We start from the raw sequence: 22,998 nt of genomic DNA on the forward strand, positions 1-22,998 counted from the left end.
GGAAAGTGGAATTAAAACAGGGTTTCATTTGAGACTTTCCCAGTCCTGTATCATCTCATTCATCCCTGAAACGCTTATTAAAATCTAAAACCATCAACTCAGGCGGATGATTTGTTACTACTACTGCTATTCTACAGTGTGTTTGCTTAGACATAGATTTGGATAAGGCTGTGATTTCACGATGTGTCATGAAGTATTTCCAGAAAAGAAGCATTTCAGCACACAGGTGAGCTCAAAGTCAACAGACAGACTACATGATAAATAGACTGCAGAGAGGCTGAGATAACAGAAAAGCAATCTTTATTTTAAAGGCTGGGTTTGAAGGATGTGGGAAAGTTTACTTAGGTATCAATTCATAGTTAAAAATGGAGGTGTGTTTACTAAAAATATCTGCCGAGCCAATCAGACAAAACTCACTAAACTCTTCTTTGAATCAATGGATCTATGAAACGAATTGAACAGTCAGTCGACTCGCTCCCCGTCAGGTGATCAACATGTTTCCAAAAAGAAGGGGTATTCCAGGACCGCGTCCCGTTTTGAGAACGTTTGTGAAGAGTCATGTCCAACAGTTTAAGCATCACTGTTCTTTGCCTTTCTCAATTGTCATTTACACATCAAAAAATAATAATAATAATATACGGAGGAGAATTTAAACCCAAGGAGTGAAAAAAAAAAAAAAAAAAACCAACCCTGAAACAGGTCTTTGTTAATTGAAAAATAATCAAAAAAAAAAAAAAAACACATGACAAACAGGGAATGGCCGCTTTTGTGTAAAATGTAACGCATAAATATCTGTCAGCCTGTAAGTCCAGACCACAGGTCCAAGAGGCAGAGAAAAGAGAAGCTTTCTGGACTAAGGTGGCCGAATCTCCCAGCGTGTGGATCTTTGTCGGCCGACAGGAGACTGATAGAGTAAAAAGGTCCCAAATGTAAAAGGGAGGACAAAACCTGCTGGATCAGAAAGAGAGGGAGCGGTTTAAGACTTCTTGGAGTCTTGTGTGGTCCGCTTCTTAAGGTCACTCAGGTCCACTGGTATAAAAGCTGAAAGAGAGAAGAGACCAAACACAGAAGCAAACCGATTAAAAAATAAATAAAGACATGGCATGAACTTTGTCCACATAAATACGTACATACAATGAAACATTTTACACTGGGTTATCTTTTACATAAAGGTAAACTTACAGTGTAGGTTGGGATTTGGGTTTTTCTCCACATACTCCTGTGGGCCACGATCATTACGTTCACTATTTTGTGGAGATTTAATGTCTCTCAAAACACAAAGCCAAGCTGGAAAAAAACACAAAAGCATTACAACACCACTAATGTATTCCTACACTTTTTTGACCGATACATTTACATGAAGTACATAATTATTAAATAAGGATAATGATTATTTCTAGCCAATTATGTATTTAAAAGCAGAGCATCACTATAACAAAAAGACGTTTCCACGCTTTTTGTAGATTTGATACATTTCTGTGATGTTCTCATGTGTGGAAACCACACTTTTGGTGCTCAGCTCTAAAGGGGCGTCTCATGTCTTACTGTCATGGATGAAGCGCACATTTTCTTCATGTGCTGGTGTGAAAGGCTCTCCTGCATTCGTTGGGGATCGAGGGCTGGAGGTCCTCTTGTACGTGTGCATTCTAGGGGTAGAGGAGCTGCAGAAGACACAGAAAACACTGAGTAAAATATTTCAGCATGCATTAAAAAGAAAATACTGAGAGACTGTACTTGGGCGCTAGAAATAATGTTAATTTTTTTTTGCTACAGTTCCAAGAATCTAGCCACAAAACATACTTTCCCACTTTCTCTCAATTATTTTTACTTCAGTATTAAAAATGTATTTTGCCCAAGTTTTATAACTGTATTGACAAACAAGCTCAGAATGTAGAAACATCAGCTGTTAAAATGAAACCTGTCACCCTAAAACTGTGAAAACAAACTCAGCAGAAGGTGCTTTTATAGTACTGGGACCTTTCAATATGGAGCCTTGTTGTAGTTTTGGGGGATCTCAAAAGCTGTGATGGTTAGATACATTTTCATAGTTAAAAAAAATGGGAGACTGCAGCAAAAAATGTTTGCCTTCCAATTTGCTCCCAAATAAAAATAAACAAAATTCCAAAACTTTTCAAAAGAGGTAAGTCAGAAGAGCGATATCACATTTACTATTGAAATGTTTTTGAAATAAAAAAAAATTGCTCAATAAATCTACAGTAAAACATCAATATTGTGATTTTTTTTACTTTTTTAAGAAAATCGTTAGCATGTTAAAATATATTTATGTGATGTTGGATAGATAGATAGATAATCACAATCTGTGAAAGGGATCCAATGTTTATCACTCAAGTCTTGTGTTTTTTAACAGTGGCTCTATTTTACGATTAAAACACATTCTCTGATTAGAAGACTTTACCTGGTCATTCTGTTCTAGTCTCTGGCCTCACAATCTCAGTATGAGGCTCGACAGGAAGGATTGTATGTCCTTCAGTGGGTTTTCTGAGGGGAAAGATGGAAGTAATTCAGACAAAAGACACTAATTGTCATTCGATTGCATTTGAATAAAAGACCCAGACAGCAAAACCAAGAAGGAAATCATTGGTGCACCGTTTATTAGCGGACATGACCGACTCAATCTGAGATCAGAGCTCAAGTACCATCAATGATTGATTTGAACAGATTTGTGCTATGTTCATCTGTGCATAAGGCTGGTCTAGAGACATTAAATGCGCCATCTCAATCACAAGCGAGAGGACAGGATTTAATTGAACGTCAAGGAAGGTAATTCAGTCACTCGGTGTTTGTTTTTGTTTATAAGGTGCTAGCAGCTAGTCGGTTAGCATTGTGTTCATAGTGAGAAACTGATGCTGACTTCACAAGCAATCTGAGCATAAACGTAGCGAACGCGTCGCGAAACATTCAGACTAACGGGCACACAGAGGAAAGGACGTAAATAAGCTTTTTCAAACCTGTCTGTTTGTTTCTGTTTCTTCGGCTACTATGTCTGTATTCAGGCCTGGATCGGCCTAAACGTTGCTAATGCCAACCAATTATTTCCGGTTCAGCCGAAGAAGCCGAGAGAGGCGCGCATGCGCGGACAGAGCCAGCCGACGTGCTGTTCAATGGCTGCGTTCGAAATCGCATACTTAATGAGTAGGTACTTAATTTCAATAAGTACTTACTTAACGATTGCTAAAAGAGTACGTACTACAGCCAAATCTCGTTGAGTATGAATGCGGTCCGCCATGTTTACGTTATGATGTGACATATGACGTTATTACAAGCGCACCAACTTCAAATATATGACTGACTGCTACAGGTTTAATATTTACTATCTAAATATTTTGATGTTGATGCAATTTGCTCCTTTTGTGGTCTTGTTGAATACACAGATGCCCTTTTATTGATATTGTAGTTTAACCAATACATTTTGTGTTGTATTTAAATTTTAACTCTGTTGAAATGACCCACAGTTTAATCCTCATAAACACCTCATAACATCAGTAACTTCACATAGTATTTTTACTTAAAAAATTAAGATTATCACAGGAAGCATATCTAGCCCACCCCAACACTTATCAACAATAATAATGATAAATTGGGACTAATAATTATATATATTTTTTGTAAAACAAACAAATTGTCATTTTTTTCCTATTCATGCATGACTTCACACTAGACAAATGCAGCCAAGATGAATACATCTAAATATTCAAGTCAAGTAATGAATGAATGCATGTGTTAATGAAACAATTAGGCTATAATTTTATTTACTGACAACAACAGGAGACATGAATAAACAAGTAAAATAATAAAAGTAACCATCACAATAAATAAACACAAGTCAACAACCGATGAAACAAAGCTTTATTCAGACATTGTTCTGTTTTTGAATGTTTACAGACGGTGGACCCACATCCGTCCATCACGTCCCTCACTACTGCAGTCAGACTGAATCTGATCATGATGAGAGAGGGACATCGAGTCCTTGTCTGAGTGCACAGAGAGGATGAGGAAGACCATGATGAAGACCCTGAACCACACAACCCTGAACAAGAGCAGGAGAACATGTGCTGCTGTGTCTGCTCCAAACATCTGTGTCTGCTCACCATGAGCACCACTACCTGGAAAACACTTACACAGAGTAAAACACTTTGTCATGTTGTCAGCATTCTATTCATTGCTGAATTTAATTTCATATTTTTACAGTTGCATGTTAATTTGCTATAGCTTCATTATTTCTGTGGTGTAGTGAACTGGACTGATCAGCAGAATCTTAAACTTTATTTCTTAAAGCTTTTTTCTCCAAGGTGCTATTATAATATTAATGCATGCATACATTTAATACAGTTTCTGTTATGGGTTTTAAAGGGTCAGATCATCTAAACATATAAATTCAGTCATTAATGACTTGCCCCCATTCTGTTCAATCCTTTGTCCAAAGTTTCTCCTGCTGGTTTGTGTTCATACAGTATCAGTCAATGGAGCCTGACTTTCAGATTATTTGTGACATTATTTGATGATGCTTTAGAAACTTCTGAAACTACGGTTTTATTGACTGATGTTGTATGAATAGTAACCAACAGAACAAACTTGACCAAACTCACATCCTCAGTGTCTTTTGGTCTTTCTCTAGATGCTCTCGCTGGCTCTGGGGTCACTGAAGATGAAGAGACCACAGCAGCATCTGGTCCTGATGAGAAAACAAGGGGAGATGCAGTGATGGAGCATTTCACCCATGGCACTCCATCTTCTCCATCCTCAGACCACACAGCTGTCTGCAGACATTTCAGATCCGGCAAAGATGCACAAACACAGAACAAAAGCAGTCATTTTAACAGCACAGTGTCACTTCATTTCTGTATTAGAAGTAACAGAATGATCTTACTTTAGATTTTGGTTTCAGGTTTTTTCCACAGATGCCGCCGTCACCTCAACCACAAAAGATCTGCATCAAATGTACAGCAATCAAGAATCAGAAAAGTGCTGTAATAACTCTGTTTAAAATAAACTACAACTTAAAATTTAAAAGATGTTTTATTGATGTCTGTTCATGTGATTTGTTCTTTTCCAATTCTTTTATAACATTTCTCTGTCTAATATTAAACAGACATTTAATCGTCTTTAAGATATATATGCTTCATGCAAATCCACTTTGGAGACGTACATGTCAGGAATACCAAAAAGGGGTTTTGTTAAAATTAACTGTGTCTTATGTTATATAGTGCTTGACGCAAATGATCCAATATCATTCTTTCTTGTGTGTAGCTCGTGAAAAACCATTCGATTATTTTGAACTTTATTACATATTTTCACTGCATTGTTTTACTTGTTTGTGAAGATTCCTCTGACTGAAAAACGTAACCTTATAAGGTCTTTTGAAGCACATAGATCAAGATATCAAATATTGCCACGGAGAAAAAATATAAACTAGTGCTGTCAATCGATTAATCGCGATTATTCACCTCCAAAATAAAAGTTTTTGTTTACATAATATATGTGTACTGTGTATATTTATTATACATAGCACATACAGTACGTATTTTGAAAATACATGTATAAATTTATATTCTTATTATTTATATATAAATATATTTAATTAATAAACAAAATATTTTTCTTACATATATACATGCATGTCCTTGTATTTATATATATATATATATATATATATATATATATATATATATATATATATATATATATATATATAAACAGTACACACACATATATTATGTAAACAAAAACTTCTATTTTGGATATGATTAATCGCGATTAATCATTTGAGACAGCACTAATATAATTCGTAAATAAAGTCAACTATTATATTCCAGTTGGACAGCATTAAGTTTTTATAATCTTCAAAGGGTTTGATGCAAATCACAACTCAGTATTTATATAAAAGCAGCTTTATTTAGGAAAACATTGTAAAAAATAAGATAAAGATAAGACTTTGACAAGAGACATTCAAAATGTCAGTAGTGCCCTCAGCTTTAACAGTAATGCACAAAGCCTCAGTGTTTCTTGGTAAGCGAGTCTGACGGCAGGTTGTGTTTCTGTACTCTCCTGCTGCCCAGCAGACAGATGGCAACCCGCTTCATTCTGGCCTGTGCACTTCTCAGCAAGCATCTCTTTACATAAACAGGATCTCTTCCCTTGTCACATAAAAGATCACTTTTCTGAATTGTGAAAATGATAACAATCAAAGGGACCCCTGGTAGAAAGTACGGTTAACACAGCAGTGAAAAAGAACAATTGCAGAGATCTGTCTGTAAAGATGCTGGTTTGTGTGAATGTGTGGTGATGTTCTGACACATGCATTTTTATATAAACATTCCTGGTCTTATTGTATATGTTATTCCATTTGTCTTCTTCTCTTATCAAAGTTTAATAACTTGCTTGCCCTCTAAAACAACTTTTCTTTTTTTCTGACATTAGAAAACCTTCCCTCAAAACATCTGACCGCATTGCAGTATATACACATACTTTTCATAATGCAATCTATTCCCACCATTCATTTTTCCACGTTCAATACTATTTCACTCAGAAATACAAAAGCAAACAGATATGGAGGGTTTGGATTCCCTCTGTACTGTATAGTAATGTTGTGTCTCATTAAAAGCCAAAAAAATAAAAGATATAAAGAATATTCAAGAGAACCACACAAAATGCGAAGCTCAGGAGAGTGATCTGAATGTTTTTTTGAAAGCTAGCTTTTTTCTTTTTCAAGTTATTCCGTGGGACAGCCCTCAAACACAGCCTGTCTTGAAGAGCTTGAGCAGTTCTTTGCAGTCTGGGTCGATGAGGTCTGCTGGTTTCTCCCCATTTTCATTCTCAGCCTCCACACTGGCACCCAGAGAGAGAAGGTACCTGAAGGAGGAATTGTATTTTACATTTTAATATGATTATTTTTAGACAAACATTAACAATCTGACAATATACCTTTGAAAAAAGAAGTACACTTTGACAAACATTGAAAAAAAAGAGAGAGAATATATTACAAAAGTAATATGCTTCAGTTCAACTGAAATTGTTTTTGGACACAATTGAAGTGAACCACAATTAAATGAAAATTAAATTTTTATGTGAGCTGAACTTTAGAGTGATTATTTGGTACTCTTATGAACAGGACGTTTCCGTAATTAAATTTTTACTTCTGTTGACACATCAAATCAAGTAAGAATATGAAAAAAAAGATGATTTAAAATGCGATTTAAAGTAAAACGTTTGATATTACGTCATTACAAAGAGCACTTTTTAAGTTTACTTAAGTGTGAATCATTAATAAACGTGTACTCTTCAAGTACACTTAAGTGGCGCTTTATTTTATAATTATAGTTATTAAGTTAAGCACTATTTTATTTTTACAATAATATAATGTATGCTAAACTACAAACCCGATTCCAAAAAAGTTGGGACACTGTACAAATTGTGAATAAAAACAGAATGCAATGATGATAAACAAGGGGTGCACGATAAATATCGTCCGATTATTAATGCGCATCTCATCAGTAAAGCCGGTTATCTAATCAGCGTTAAATTCCATCTGGTGCGTGATTTCACATAGAGCCGCTGTTACTACACGGAGCCGTTGTTAACTGACATGCTGTGCAAATCCACACTGATAATGAACGTTGATTTGCGCAGCTTGTCAGTTAACAACGGCTCCGTGTAGTAACAGCTGCTCTGTGTGAAATCATGCACCTGATGGAATTTACCGCTGAATAGATAACCGGCTTTACTGACGAGATGCGTATCAATATTTTATTCAGAATACAACATAGATGACATATCAAATGTTTAAACTGAGAAAATGTATAATTTTTAGGGAAAAATAAGTTGATTTTAAATTTCATGGCATCAGCACATCTCAAAAAACTTGGGACAAGGTCATGTTTACCACTGTTTGGCATCCCCTCTTCTTTTTACAACAGTCTGCAAACGTCTTGTGACTGAGAAGACAAGTTTAGGAATAGAAATGTTGTCCCATTCTTGTCTAATACAGGCTTCTAGTTGCTCAACTGTCTTAGGTCTTCTTTGTCGCATCTTCCTCTTTATAATGCACCAAATGTTTTCTATGGGTGAAAGATCTTGACTGCAGGCTGGCCGTTTCAGTACCCGGATCCTTCTTCTATGCAGCCATGATGTTGTAATTGATGCAGTATGTGGTCTGGTATTGTCTTGTTGGAAAATGCAAGGTCTTCCCTGAAAGAGACGACGTCTGGATGGGAGCATATGTTGTTCTAGAACTTGGATATATCTTTCAGCATTGATGGTGCCTTTCCAGATGTGTAAGCTGCCCATGCCACACGCACTCATGCAACCCCATACCATCAGAGATGCAGGCTTCTGAACTGAGTGCTGATAACAACTTGGGTTGTCTTTGTCCTCTTTAGTTCGGATGACATGGTGTCCCAGTTTTCCAAAAAGAACTTCAAATTTTGATTCATCTGACCTCAGAACATTTTTCCATTTTGCCACAGTTCATTTTAAATGAGCCTTGGCCCAGAGAAAACACCTTTGCTTCTGGATCATGTTTAGATATGGCTTCTTTTTTGACCTATAGAGTTTTAGCTGGCAACGGTGAATGGTACGGTGGATTATTTTCACCGACAATGTTTTCTGGAAGTATTCCTGAGCCCATGTTGTGATTTCCATTACAGTAGCATTCCTGTATGTGATGCAGTGCCGTCTAAGGGTCCGGAGATCACAGACATCCAGTATGGTTTTCCGGCCTTGATCCTTACGCACAGAGATTGTTCCAGATTCTCTGAATCTTTGGATGATATTATGCACTGTAGATGATAATAACTTCAAACTCTTTGTAATTTTTCTCTGAGAAACTCCTTTCTGATATTGCTCCACTATTTGTCGCCACAGCATTGGGGGAATTGGTGATCCTCTGCCCATCTTGACTTCTGAGAGACACTGCCACTCTGAGAGGCTCTTTTTATACCCAGTCATGTTGCCAATTGACCTAATAAGTTACAAATTGGTCCTCCAGCTGTTCTTTATATCTACATTTTCCGGCCTCTTATTGCTACCTGTCCCAACTTTTTTGCAATGTGTAGCTCTCATGAAATCCAAAATGAGCAAATATTTGGCATGACATTTCAAAATGTCTCACTTTCAACATTTGATATGTTATCTATATTTTCTTTTGTGAATAAAATATAAGTTTATGAGATTTGTAAATTATTTCATAACTCTTTTGCTCACAATTTGTACAGTGTCTCAACTTTTTTGGAATCGGGTTTGTATAATTAATGGCTCTGTTCCCCAACCCAGTACTGCTCACAATAAAAATATAAGTAAATGAAATTAAAAATGTACAGCTTTACCCAATATAATACTATTATCTTATCAACTTTCAAAACTCTATTGAAATCAGTTGAGAATCAGGTCTCTCAGAAGTGTCTTATAATGAGTTTGTTCTCACCGTGCAATCTCAGGATAACCGTCGCTGCATGCCATGTGCAGTGGTGTCCAGCCGTTTTCATCCCTCTGGTGAACGTCAGCTCCATACTTTATCAGGAGCTTCACACACTCCAGGTTTCCTGAGAGCACGGCTTCATGGAGTGCTGCCATTCCTGAAAAAAAAACCTGATTTCGTTAGGGTGGGCAGTTCAGTTTCTCTTTCCAGATAGCAGTGACAAATAAAAGAATATTTATTTTTCCATTTTCAAAGTTTAGAGTGTAATTTCTGTGCCATACCAATCACAATCCCAAAATAATCCCCTGAATTGTCTATAATTTGGAAAATGCCACTATCCATTTATGTTTGGTACTGATAATAATGAAATCTTTAGGGGTATAACCTTGTGTTGATAGGGCAGTACCCTCAAAGAGATATTTTTGTACCTTATTTGCCCCTAAAAATTTTAGTAGTACTACACTAATGTACCAATAAGCACTTTTTAGGGGTAAAAATTTGTCCCTTTAATGGTTCTGCCCTAGTAAGAAACAGTGTTAAGGAAAGTTACTTTTAAAAGTAATGCATTTCAATATTGTGTCCCTTCCTAAAAAAATAGCTAATTACGTTACGTAGTTATGCATTATGTTACTTTTTAAATCTGGACAGGGCTTGCTTGTTTGTTTTTAATACAAAAAAGTTATATTTTTGGTGAAGGTAGAAGCACTTTCACACCAAAAGTGAAATTAATAAACCAGTAGAACTGAAAATTCTTTCCAAAGCACACTTCAGCAATAAAAATAAATAGTATTTATCTAGAGTAATTTGTGCTTATTAGCATGTTTGAATTCGATCATCGAAGGTCAGCAGCAAAGACATTGGTAAAAAAATTGGGATTAAATGCATACAAGGATATTTCTGGTATTTAACATTTAATTATTGCAAGTGTGTATCATATTCAGAGTTTTATTTAACTGTTTTTATTCATTTTGAGTAATATTTAATTAGTTTTCTTTTGGTTTTTTTGCGAGTGAGATGCATTCATTTATTTTCGGATTTATTCTAGAACTACAGAAACCTTTTACTCATGATTTCTTTCATCATTTGGATAGGAGAGCTGTCAATCAATACATGTGGCATTACTAATTTGAAAAAGTAAATGATATTTTTCTGTATATTAAACATTAATAGTTAGAAAAAAGTAATCTGATTACAATTACTCATGTTACTTGTAATGCGTTACCCCCAACACTGGTGACAAACTGTTATTCCCCCTAAGGTAAATTTTGTTTTTTGTAAGAATATTCAGCTACTTTTAAAAAGATATCCAAGGAGTAAAATGCTTTATATCAGCATCTTCTAAAAGAGGCTAATGGTGTTTTAAAGTCCTCCGGGAAAGTTTGTATTAATGAAATGTCCTTAAAATGTCAACTTTGGAGCAAAATAGTGATGTAGAGGTTAATGTTGTGTAAAAAGACTTCCTAGAAAGTTTGCATTTATGAAATGTCATAATTATGATGTCAAGTGCATGAATGACTTTGGTTGGAGCAAAATGGTGACGTACGTTTTGTGCATAAAATACAACAAGATATTTTGAACATTACTACATCTATAAAATCATGAATTCAAAATGTGCATTGTAAATGCACGTTATATATTCATAATTACCAATCGTAGTTGTACAATACTATAGTATTCTGTACATGCAAGTTAGTTTTATTGTAAACTAAAAAAATAATAATAATAATTTGAACAAATTTACCATCAAAACAGATACTGAGTTTTTCCACTGACTGGCCTCCAAGAAAATTTTCCAGCTCGTAAACCTATAACTTTGTTGTGTGTTCATGTGCAATTAACTCTTACATGTGATCTTTCCAACATGACTTAAATGCACCATAACTGCTGAAGGTTAGCCCCACATTGGCCCTGTCTCAACTTCCAACGATTAGTTAATCCAGAAGTTGACATGTCAGACTACTATGTTTGATCTATGTTTTTTAAACTTGCAATAAAGCCAAAGAGTTTACACTCTACAGGGACTTGACCTACAAATGGTTTACTTCATTTCAACACGCTGAAATACGCTTGGACTGATGATTATAGATTAAACAAGTGAATTAATTTGTTTGCACTCTATGTGTGAAAGGTGAGGTTCACTCACCAGAATGGAAGATGGTGTCAAGACGCACTTTCCTCGCCCTCATAAACCGACCGATCTGTTCCAGCTCACTGTGCCGGACCAAATCCTGGAATACGACATCATTTGTAAAGCGCACGGCCCGAGCGGGTTTGAGGGCTACAGTAGGAGTAAGTGGTACGCTTGTCCGGGCTGAGCTGCTCTGCCGGGACGCCTTGCTATAGATGGGGGTGTAGGTGGAGGTGGGCTTGTAGGCAGGAGTGTAAGCCGGTGGAGTGTAGTATGATGGCGAGTGGAGTGTAGTCGGGCTGTACTTTGTGGAACTGTAGTATCCAGGCGAGTACGAGCTGCTGGAGTAGTGTGACGGTGTGTAATGTGTGGAGGTGTAGTGTGTGCCGGAGCGTGTGTACTGTGACACCGGGTACTGGCAGCTGTACTTCATTCCCGGAGACGCCACGACTTTGCCTCCCCCCCTCGGCTCTAGGCACAAGAGGAGGTCACTTTGAAACTCAAGTCAAACTCCACGCAAGAGTAAAATCCTGTTTTGGGGAAGATCTTGAACCTTGACTTTGGGTTCACACTGTCTTCAGTTTTTACAATCCGCTTCAAGTCCAAAATAATGTCACTTTTCCAGAGGAATCTGTTCCTTATTGGTGGGATTTTTTTTTTTCAAGTTTGGTTAGTTTATCTGTCCCATTACCACTTGTTTCATCAACTTTATTTGCACGGTCTGTACCGTCTGCTCTTTTGAGAGTGAAGGTTAAAGCAGGGTCCTATATACCCTTTCCAGGGTTATTTTGGGGATGTCGTCCCTTGTATCTAGTGACAGTGATGTAACTCCTCCCACCGTACTTTCACATGCATTCAAGTTTTGACTCCGCCCCCTCATAAAGATCTGTGACAGCACCAGTGAATGTCCCCTGAGCAACCTGCAGTGTCTCTTTCGAAAAAACATGGACAATGTGTGTTTGCCACATAAATGAGCTCATCCTTGATCATGTGACTGAACACATGGGCAACAGCTGAAGAGAATGATCGTTTCAAGATAGGAGCTTCACTCTAAGACCTGAAAGAGATCAGATTTTTCTATAACATTTTAAAGTACTATAAATCATGTTGATCGTAGGGTTTGGATATCAATACAGCTTAGAGAACACAGTGCACTGATTCTTGAACACAGACAAAACAAGCTACAGGGCTTAAAAAACATTTTGGGATTGATGTGCCAACAAGTATTGAGAATGAATGAATGGAGGAATGAAAAATAATTCTAAAAGTTGAAAAGATATTTGGAAGTATATGACTCCAAATGCAACCCAAGTAATCATATTTTGCCTATAACACATAAAAAAATAAAAAAAGTTCTGATGTTGTTTGCTTTTTAGTGTCTAGTTGAACTATCTCTATGCTTATAATCGATTTAAATGATTCTCAGTTGAAGCTCATGCATGCATATTAGGCTGAAACCGGTTTGTTTCCACACAGGAACATCACAAAGCATTATATGATGCACAAGAAAGCACACACAGACATCACTTTATTGAAATATAAAGCTCAAACAAGAATCTAAGTGAGCTGGGTGCTGTGCCAGTGCATTGATGCTGTCTAGTGCAGGGTCACACGGCTGTAAATTAGGCCTGCTAAATTTATCATCGCCCTCAGTATTGAACCAAGTAGGTCATATGCTTGTACTTTTCGATTTCAGTCGGATCATTGATTCTATTTCTGTATGTCATGATGGGACATACAAAGCCCAGACAAGCTGCTTTAGCCATCCTATATGAGGAATTCATTTATGTAATAATGTGGTTAAATACATTTTAATTTAAATGTATTTCTAGTATTAATAGAATGAATACATCAAGAATATAGTAAATAAATTGACGTAGTTACATGTTATATGTACTTAACAGTAAGTTATGCATAGTTACAAGTAACCGTCTCTACCCAATACAGTATAGTAGGTAACTAAGATGATATGATACAATAATTAACATTAAAGATTAGATTTTTATATAATAAACATTATTTACCATTTGCTTAATGGAATAGTTGACCTCAAAATTGATAAGTCTTAACAGATTTTCCTGTTGCCGTATGACTTTATTTCTTCTGTGAAACACAAAAAAGTTCCATAGTGTAAAATGTATACATTGTGTACACTGCCTGTGAAGTTTCAGAAACATAAAAAAGCAACATAAAGTTAACATAAATATATTTTAAAAAATATATGTGGTGTTTTGTTTTATATTCCATAGTCATACAATATCTTTTAGTAATACTGCGATATATATTTTTAGTTTTAAGTTAATTTTAGTTAGTTTTAAGTTTTAATTAAGTACAAAACGTTAACAGACTGAAATTTAAGTTGCAATTGTCACGGTGTCTGGTCTGTGTTTGCCTGGGTGTCCACTAGTGGTCTCACTTCCCCATGGGCACCCCACTGCAGGCACTACATTTCCCACAAAGCCTTGTCCCTTCATCACGGTTAATTGCACACCTGTTAATTGCACTCAGCTGTCTTCATTTTCATCATCATCACCTGTCCATATATACCGGTCTGTTTTCATTCTGTTTCATGGAGTCCTTATTTTCCATCACCTGGTTTTCTCGCATTCCCTTGTGTTCTCTAGTTTCTAGTTTCTTGTTTGTTTTGTTTCTGGACTGATTTCATGGTTATGACCTCTTGCCTAATTGGATACTGATTTTTGGACTACCCATTAAACACACTGCTTTTGGATCTCTCGTTCCTGTGATCTATCATTACAGCAATTCACTGCAAAAGTAGCTCTTTAATCTCATCTTCATATTCAATCTCTTGATTGGTTTCAACTTTTGTGAGAACCAATGGAGTTTGGCATCCACTTGGCATGACAAGTCTTTCTACAACAAGTTTGGTTATGGAGAAGTGCAAATTTCAAAGAAGTCATTGATAATTCGAAGAATACCTTAGGTGCATTTCCATTACAAATTTGCACAAATCTTTCGCAATATTTCATAAATTAAATGATGCTGTTTCCAGTAGCCGATGTTACACAATTTTTACTCTTGCAATAAGTCATGGTGAAATATGTTGGTAAGTTTATGTATATTGCAGCCACAGCACTCTTATTTTTAATTGAAGGAGACGTATGCCTGTATCTTTAGCAAAGCAGCATGTAAAGCCACTTCTGGGATGCTGGTAGAGTGGTGTGTAAATAACCCATCCAAGCATTAATGGCAAGGAAAGCCACTCATGCTTGAGAGCATCCATGTGTTTCTTGGAGGTTATAGTACATTAAAAATGATCATGTATTTTTTTCGTGCACCATATGTGAAATGTGAAAAAAAAACTTTGCCATAGCAATTTTGGGATATATTTCTTTTTTGAATTGGCTGAAAAACCACTTAATCTAAGTGTAATCACTTTTTTTGCAATATATTGGAAATTTGCGAAATTGACGTCTTTCCATTAGGTGTGTTTAAATTTTTGCAATTTGAATGGTAATGTTAACCCAGCTAATGATGAAGCAGAGGGAATGATTTTTAATAAAAAGCTATTGTATGGCTTCATAAGACTTGCATGGACATGTTTTTTCTGAAACCCCAGATCAATACTTCGATTGAGCAGCTCAGATTTCCGCCTAACGCCTCCTTTTTAATAAATTCCACACATCCAGTCATATACTGCCATTTTATTTTCTCTTTTTAATTCAATCCTGATTTCTTCTTCTTGACCTTCAAGGACTTGAAAAGGTCAGACGGTTGTACGTGCCTGCTCTCACAAAGCTGGTCTGTGTTCTGAGCAGTCATTTGTGTGTTTTCACCGTCCTCTGATCCTCAGTTCTGACTGCTGCAGCTGTCCTACCGGGAGCGTCTGAGCTGCTTCCATCTGTATTTCAAAGGCCTTGGTTTCAGGCTGCAGCATTTCACAGGAGGTGTCGTCCAGCCAAGAGAAATAGCAAGGACATAATCCATCTCAGCTCATATTATCAACACTATTATGACCTGAAAAGGACACGACCAGCATGCAATAATATCAGTTATTGGGACCTCTCTATGCCAACACCTCTGAGGATGAATTTGAAGATATGATATGATACACAATGAAGTGAATATATCACTATACCTCATCATACATTGTGTAGACTGGAGATCCACCTCTCTTGTGTCATTCACATTTGACTAGTCATTTTGTGTTTTTCTGAGAAACCCCAGTTTTGACAGCCTACCATTTCTAAATTTTCTTTTATTTTCCTCTTGCACTGATCCAGTTTTAATCCTTTCAATATTCTGAGGGTTTTTAAAGAAGGAGTTTGCTTATATAACATATAAGCAAACATTATATAACTTTCAATGTTCATTCATGTTTATTGTGTGCTATAATAGCTAATAAAGAGGAAGAGATTATCGGTTCATCGCTACAGTTATTTATTTATTTAAAAAAATGACAAAATTATAGACCTGAGACTTTGTTTTATACCTAAAGTAAACTGCTCTGCATTTTTGCTCCGTGATGTACAGTATTTTTCACTGAGTGAAAACATGATATGTGGCCTGAGAGTGCCATGGCTTGTTAGACATAGCAAAAGTAACTAAGGGGGGCAGGTCTTTGTGAAGAGTAAATCATCACTATTAACTAGTTGCTTATTAGTATGCATACTACTAGCATATTGGCTATTTATTAGTACTTATAAAGCACACATTAATGTCTTATTCTACATGTCCATATTTTTTGGTTCCTTAATCCAACCGATACTTACATTTAACAACTACCTTACTAAATATTAATAAGCATCAAATTAGGAGATTGAGTCAAAAGTCATAGTTAATACTTAGTTAATAGTGTGAATTGCTCCCCAAGCTCGAGTGTGACCTGTAATGTCTTTCTGCCAATGGCCAAAGTATCAAAAAGTGCAATATATATTGGTATATAATTGTTTGAAGTTTTTGTAAGTACAAGTGGCTCAGAGTTAAAGTCTAGACACAGAAATATTGCCAAGTTGGAGATAATTAAATTTTCCCAGTTAGGGGTGGCTGTTTTCACCCTGACTATCATATTGCACACTCTCTTTTATGGAAGTGCCATACAGCTTGGGCCCACAGTTGAGGAGAAAATGAACATGATTGGCTGGAAGGGATAGTTTCTTGATACATTGCATGATGTGACCTCTCATGTGATGGGGTCAACGGTGCAAATGAAGGATGTTAAACATAGCACAGCAGTCCTACACCACACACTCCCACACGTACACTGCTTCATAGTGTACGTGATACACACTTCACAAACAAAGAAAACAGAGAACTCCTACACTACACCAAGTGTTGCATCAGATCACCCCCATGTTGAGTGTCTCTTGCTCTTTCTCTCTTTGTATAAAACATTTAAAACATTCATACAACATTTAAAATATTCAGTAGTGAGCAGGGCCAGGACTTTCTTTGCTTATTTTCGGGTTAAAATCTACTAGATGGATTTAAATATATTGTATTCAATAATGAACAGTATTTACAGAAATAGGTACTCAAATACGGATTTTAGGTGTTTTTTTTTATTTTACTATAAACTGCGCTATAAACTTCTGTGTGAATTAGAGTACCATCTTATAATGTTAGTTTAGTAACATGCTAACATCAGATGTGTTGGTTTGCATGTGCTTTGAGTTTCTGCTTATGAAGAACATTTTAAAACCACTTTAAATCTCTCACGTGCTTCTATTTTCTATATGATGCTGTCTTAGAAAACAGGTTTGAAACAGATCTGTGGATTTTCACTTTGATCTTTGGACCATAAACACCACAGAGGATGCGAGAGGGGTTTAGATCAAGACCCTCGAACAGATTCTGGCAGTATAAAAGAGTATAACCCATGTCTATATCAAGGTTCAGTAATCCACTGTCTAAAAGAAGAGGCTAATCACCCTGCTGCGATGGCTGACCGCTGTAAAGACACAGGAGACGCAGTGCTAGCATGTTGTCTATAGCAAAAGTCCACTCTGAAAGCTAGCCTTCACCACGTGTCATGAGACAGATAATTTGATGGATTTTTTGTTTGTTTTAGCAGCTGCAATTAAAATCTTTATGCTATGAACTTTAGAGTAGAATGAACCATGCTGAGCGTCCAAAAAAAAAACTTGCAATTCCCACAAAATAAGTGTACCTTCTGGCATGATTTGCTTCATTTAATTCTATTTTTATTAGATTTTTTAAAACATTTTACAAATAATGTTTACTCCCCTGGTGTGCTGAATGTAAGACTATAAAGCCTTTAACAGACTGGAGAGCTGACAGATAGTAATGCCATGGCCGCTGTGGCCTGTTATCTGTGAGAAGTTTCCAGGCTTAAACCGAGCTTTGCACTCAGCAAAACAAGACTTTTCCACACCTGGCTCTGGTTGCACGGAATAGACACATGGATGCCATTCCAGAGACTGTACAGTAGAGTTGCCCTGCTTTTAGTCACCAGCACATGTTTTCCATCGAGCTGCCTGTTGCTTGTCAAAAAAAAAGAAAAAGAAAAAGAAAAAAAACATAATTTCTAAAGTAATAATAAATTTGGGACAAAATTGCTTGGTTGGGCTTGGTTAAGTTGCAGATTGAATAAGTGTATTAAACTTGTATTAAAGAGGATAAAAGTTGTCCTGACTTTTTAAAATGGATTTTTGCTGAGCCAACACGATAAAACAAGTCATGTCAAAATTTTTGTTCTGTAACAAAAACAAAACAAAAAGTTTTGTTTTTGTTACAGTGTTCATCTGTGTTAAATGTGGATAATATGAAATAATGTGGTATAAAATGGCATTATTTCATCAACTGTATCCATCTTTCTGGTGGATATATGTGTTTATAGTAAGATCATTTTAACACTAGCACTTATTTAAGACACTATGTCATGCACAAAATACGCAATACATAAGACATCAAACATTTAAAGCAGTATGAACAGATGATTTCCTGGAACTGAAAGTAAGTCTATAGAATTAGTGCAGGTTCTCCAGGGGCTGTTTAAATTGGAGCACAGTTTAGCTCAGATGGCAGATGTGAAGCTTAATGGTGGAGTGTAGCAAAAATAGGCCACAAGACAGTGATTTACCCATGCTTCTCTCACCCTCCTTGCCCGGTGCGTGAAAGCAAAAGTCCCTTTTTCTCTGACCATTTACCCCCTGCTGAAGAAAAACAGCACTAGAATGGGATGTTGCTGTGCTGGTGACCTAGCCATGTTTCTTAACTAGTTTAACCAGAAATACTTCCTTGATCAACCAGTTTTAGCAGAAAGGTTAAGTTGGTTGACACCATGCCGATAATGGTCCACCAGCATATTCAGCACCAAATCAGCATAAACTGGCCTGCACCAGGAATAACCTCTCGCCAATATGTTTCAACAGAAAGGCCATTCTGAGCTGGATTTCTTGCACAACCAACAAACTTGCTGCTTAACTACCATACTACAATGCACCACTGGAAAAATTAACTAGCTAGCCATGACAGTTTTCCAAAGCTGTAGTGTCGCACATCTATCCAACACTTGAACTACTTGGTTCAATAATATAAAAACTTTCATTAATGACATGGTAACAAACATAGCATCTGAAGACTGATTTGTTACTTTTTAGTTATCTTTTGTGTTACTTAACTTCTAAATTTGATTTAGTTGCGGGTTCCCTATCATATTACACTGCTCTAGGATATAGAGTGCTGCAGTGACTGGCATCACACTGGTTCCCTCAACAAAAACCCTAATTTTGGAATTTTGGAAGAAAATAAGCTCTGTGACCAACAACATGATTCTTACATATTTTGTTCATGCTAATCTTTAGAAATGAACACAATTTATATTAATTTAAAGCCTAAATACAATCAGAAGAAAAATGCTAAGTGTAGACTATAGAGAACTACACCATGTCACATGACAATTTCAACAATGCTCAACTCTTTCATCTCACTCAATAAGTGCATGTCTGATAGAATAGTTTTTTTGTAGAATAGTTAGGCTATCCAGGTAGAGTAATTCGCAAAAGCACAATATGTGACCGTACACGTTAAAACTAGTCATATGGGTCAATTTTTTAATTTGAGATTTATACATAATCTGAAAGCTGAATAAATATGATGTATGGTTTGTTAGGAAAGGACAATATTTGACTGAGATACTATTTGAAATCTGGAATCTGAGGGTTCAAGAAAACCTGGATATTGATAAATTTGCCTTTAAAGTTGTCCAAATGAAGTTCTTAGCAATTTATTACTAATCAAAAGTTCAGTTTTTATATATTTATAGTAGGAAATTGACAAAATATCTTCATGGAACATGATCTTTACTTAATATCCTAATGATTTTTGGCATCAAGGAAAAAATCTATTATTTTGACCTATACAATGTATTGTTGGCTATTACAAATAAACCCATGCGACTGAGGAATGCTTTGTGTCATAGAATAAAGCATGAATATATTAATATACAAAAATGCAACACCCCTGCAAAATTACAATTTCTTTCTCTAACTAGAATATGTATGTTTAGTTTTATAATTAGTTTTTATATGGAATGAAAGATTGTATATTTGCATGTTCCATTTCTAACTACAGGTTGAGAGCTGTAGAACCAACCACACAACTCTGTGAAGACGTTTGCGAATCCTGTTGGAAGTATGTTTTCTGGAAACACCAAATCATCGAACTCTGTTCATAAAAGGCTGAACTTGTTAACAATACTTTTGTAAAACACACTCCAAGTCGACTAGCTGGACTGCATGCCATGATGGAAATTCAGGCTGTTCTTGTAGCAGGGTTAACACTCTTAGCTCATGCTGGTATTATGACTGGTTCGTTCTCAGATCCAAACACAACAAACCACTAATTAAACACAGGACGTCCACCTCAGAGAGCTTCACACATCGATTCCTTCAAAGCCTTTTATGATATGCTTAGTGGTTTGACTCTTTATTTCTCACCAGTCTATTGTCCGCAAGCGGTTTGTTTTTTGCAAATGTGAGAAGGGGCGCTCTGACATTGAGCAGGTATGAAGAATGCTAGCTAGCGAATAGCCTGAAGTTCTGAGTAGAGCCATGCAGCTGTTTCAAAGTGCTGCAGGAGCATGTGTGTGGCTGACTTCATAGGGTGGGTTTTGTCAGAGCTTTGATGGTATGATTGTTTGTGTGGGGATTGAATTCCCGATTCTAAAAATTGTGGGTGCTTTGAACGGTCACTATGTTGCTTACACAATGGGGGCATGAGTTTTACCCATATGCTCTAAGTAACCAATGAGAGAGTACGTAGCATAAAAAAAAAAAAAATAAAGAAAGAAAGAAATCAGAGTAACACTCAGCAAAACAGGTTCCATATTTTAACGTACAGATGCTAGTGCTTTACACTTCACAATAGAGGATAAATGGGCATTTAAAACAGTGATCAGCCAAGAAAAGAGCTCAATTGAAAATGTGAATTTTTAAGAAACCAAGTTGCACTTTATTTTATAGTACATTCAGTTTCATGAATGTACAGTGTAGTTACCAAATGCAGTACTGACTCATATAAGACTAGTATTACCATATGGTTTATGGTTAGGCTGTTTATGGGTAGGTTCAAGGTTAACACCTAATTATTATTATTGTAAGTACTAACATTTATTTATGTAGGAAATTATTTATTTTATTCATTCATTTTATTCATCAAGGACAAATGAAATTGATCAAAAGTGACAACATTTATATTTGTTAATAATAACATTCTATTCATTAAATATATATCTTTTTAAGAAATCTGGTAGTACTTTGTTTTACAGTCCTGTTATGCTTTTTTTTTTTTTTTTTTTAAGAAGTCTGCTTACAAATATAGTTTAAATTGTAAATCTTGAAGTCTGTCTATTTTCACAATCAAAACAACATCTATAGTGCAGTGCAAGATAACTCTCTAACCAGACACCCAGGTACCCATGCAGAGACACTGGAAAAGAAATGGCCACTTATTCTAATTCTCAGTATTTGTGAAGATACAACATGGGAAGAAAGCATGTTTTAATGTTTGAAATGCAATAATGACAGGATGGTCAAGCCTTGGTGGTCATTAATGGTAATGATGTTTTTCATAAGCGCATACATTTTATTCAAAATACATGCAATGCCCATTTATTCACTTTTGATCAGCTTATAGAGTTTAGGGTATAAACATTTCATAAACATCTGTCTACGTAAACATCCACTGTACATTGAGTACTAGTCTCAACTATAACTATTCATTTCATCCATTTGGAAAATGAATATGATCTTTAGGCTGAAGGTTAGTGAGGAGTGAACTACCCACATGAGCGCATTGCATAACACAGATATCATCTTCAGATGGATGATGGCCTATTCTAGGCTCCTTCCTGTTCTCTTCTTGGGTCATCCCATCAGGAGCGTTTCGAGGAAAGTGGAAGATTAGCTAAAGATGAGAGACCGGTAGAGAAAGAGATGAGCAGTGTCTGGCTGACAGTATGTTATGAGGATATTAACTGATAGTGTCACTCTAAATATGTTGGCAAACTAGGAGCTTGTTATTTTCACTTCCACTCATTTGCATGCAAATCAAAATCATACATTTGGCCATCGTTTTCTGTTACTTTCATATGTATTATTATATTAAAATCCTAGCAAAATCTGTTTAATTTTGGGTTATATAATGTGAGTTGTACCAGAGAAAAAAAGACTTGGCAAGCTTGTAAACAGTATGCATGTTGCATAAATCAGTCTCCTTACCATACAAATTTCACACTAACCAGATTACACAACCATTACCTATAACGTTATCTTATGAGACATATCTTTAATCTTTTTTTCTTTCCATTTTATTTTCCATTTAGGTTCAGTATTGCATTAGCGTGCTGAAGGATGTATATCCTGGAAAGAGGAGCTTCTTGTCACAAGTGCAAGATATTCATAAAGTAGCATTCTGGACTAGCCCCATAAGGCAAAGTGAAAGACAACATATTCCCAGAATACATTTCACAGGGGTCAGCATGCCAATTTTAGCTTTGCAGCTAACTGCAGGTCTGGAATTCTGCACGACATCGAGTCAGGGCTCATGTTATGACCGAGTGAGAGCAAGAGAGGGACACTTTATGGCAGTAAAACAGAGGTACATTACGTTCCCCCTCCCTAAAATAAGTGCATGTCTGAGAGTGGTGAAAAGCTCAGTGTACACACTGCATACGGCTTCTGTAAACCCCGGTTTCCTTCATAAATACCTTGGAGTTACTGTGGCTCCCCCAAAGGTCTATTTAACTATTGTCGCTAAAGTGGCACCCAATTATGTGACTCCCTTGTTTCATCTAGGATAACCACAATGGGTGGCCATTGCTACTGACAACCCATGATGTCATATGATTAATGGGGAGTCATGCTGATAAGCTCCTGAGTATCACATTGGAGCCCTTCTGAGTATTACAAGCAGCCTTGCACCATCCAAGGACACTAGAAGTGTCACGAGCAAT

At 36.3% G+C, this 22,998-nt stretch overlaps 2 protein-coding genes across 2 annotated transcripts; both read right to left on the reverse strand.

The window, feature by feature from the left end:
- Window positions 1-283: 283 nt before the first annotated feature.
- On the reverse strand, window positions 284-3,088 carry mcrip1 (MAPK regulated corepressor interacting protein 1). The gene is made up of 5 exons (XM_059550138.1): window positions 2,970-3,088; window positions 2,417-2,499; window positions 1,546-1,661; window positions 1,183-1,287; window positions 284-1,041 (listed from the first exon to the last, which is right to left on the reverse strand). Exons 2-5 carry the CDS (start codon window positions 2,422-2,424, stop codon window positions 977-979), a joined length of 294 nt encoding a protein of 97 aa, XP_059406121.1. The 5' UTR covers window positions 2,425-2,499; window positions 2,970-3,088; the 3' UTR covers window positions 284-976.
- A 2,805-nt stretch (window positions 3,089-5,893) lies between these two features.
- Window positions 5,894-12,313, reverse strand: ppp1r27a (protein phosphatase 1, regulatory subunit 27a). Its single transcript, XM_059550152.1, has 3 exons — window positions 11,577-12,313; window positions 9,440-9,590; window positions 5,894-6,870 (listed from the first exon to the last, which is right to left on the reverse strand). The coding sequence occupies exons 1-3, from the start codon at window positions 11,992-11,994 to the stop codon at window positions 6,750-6,752; spliced, it is 690 nt and encodes a 229-aa protein (XP_059406135.1). The 5' UTR covers window positions 11,995-12,313; the 3' UTR covers window positions 5,894-6,749.
- Window positions 12,314-22,998: the final 10,685 nt, after the last annotated feature.

Source organism: Carassius carassius, chromosome 1 (genome assembly GCF_963082965.1).
Source record: "Carassius carassius chromosome 1, fCarCar2.1, whole genome shotgun sequence".
Taxonomy (NCBI): Eukaryota; Metazoa; Chordata; class Actinopteri; order Cypriniformes; family Cyprinidae; genus Carassius; species Carassius carassius.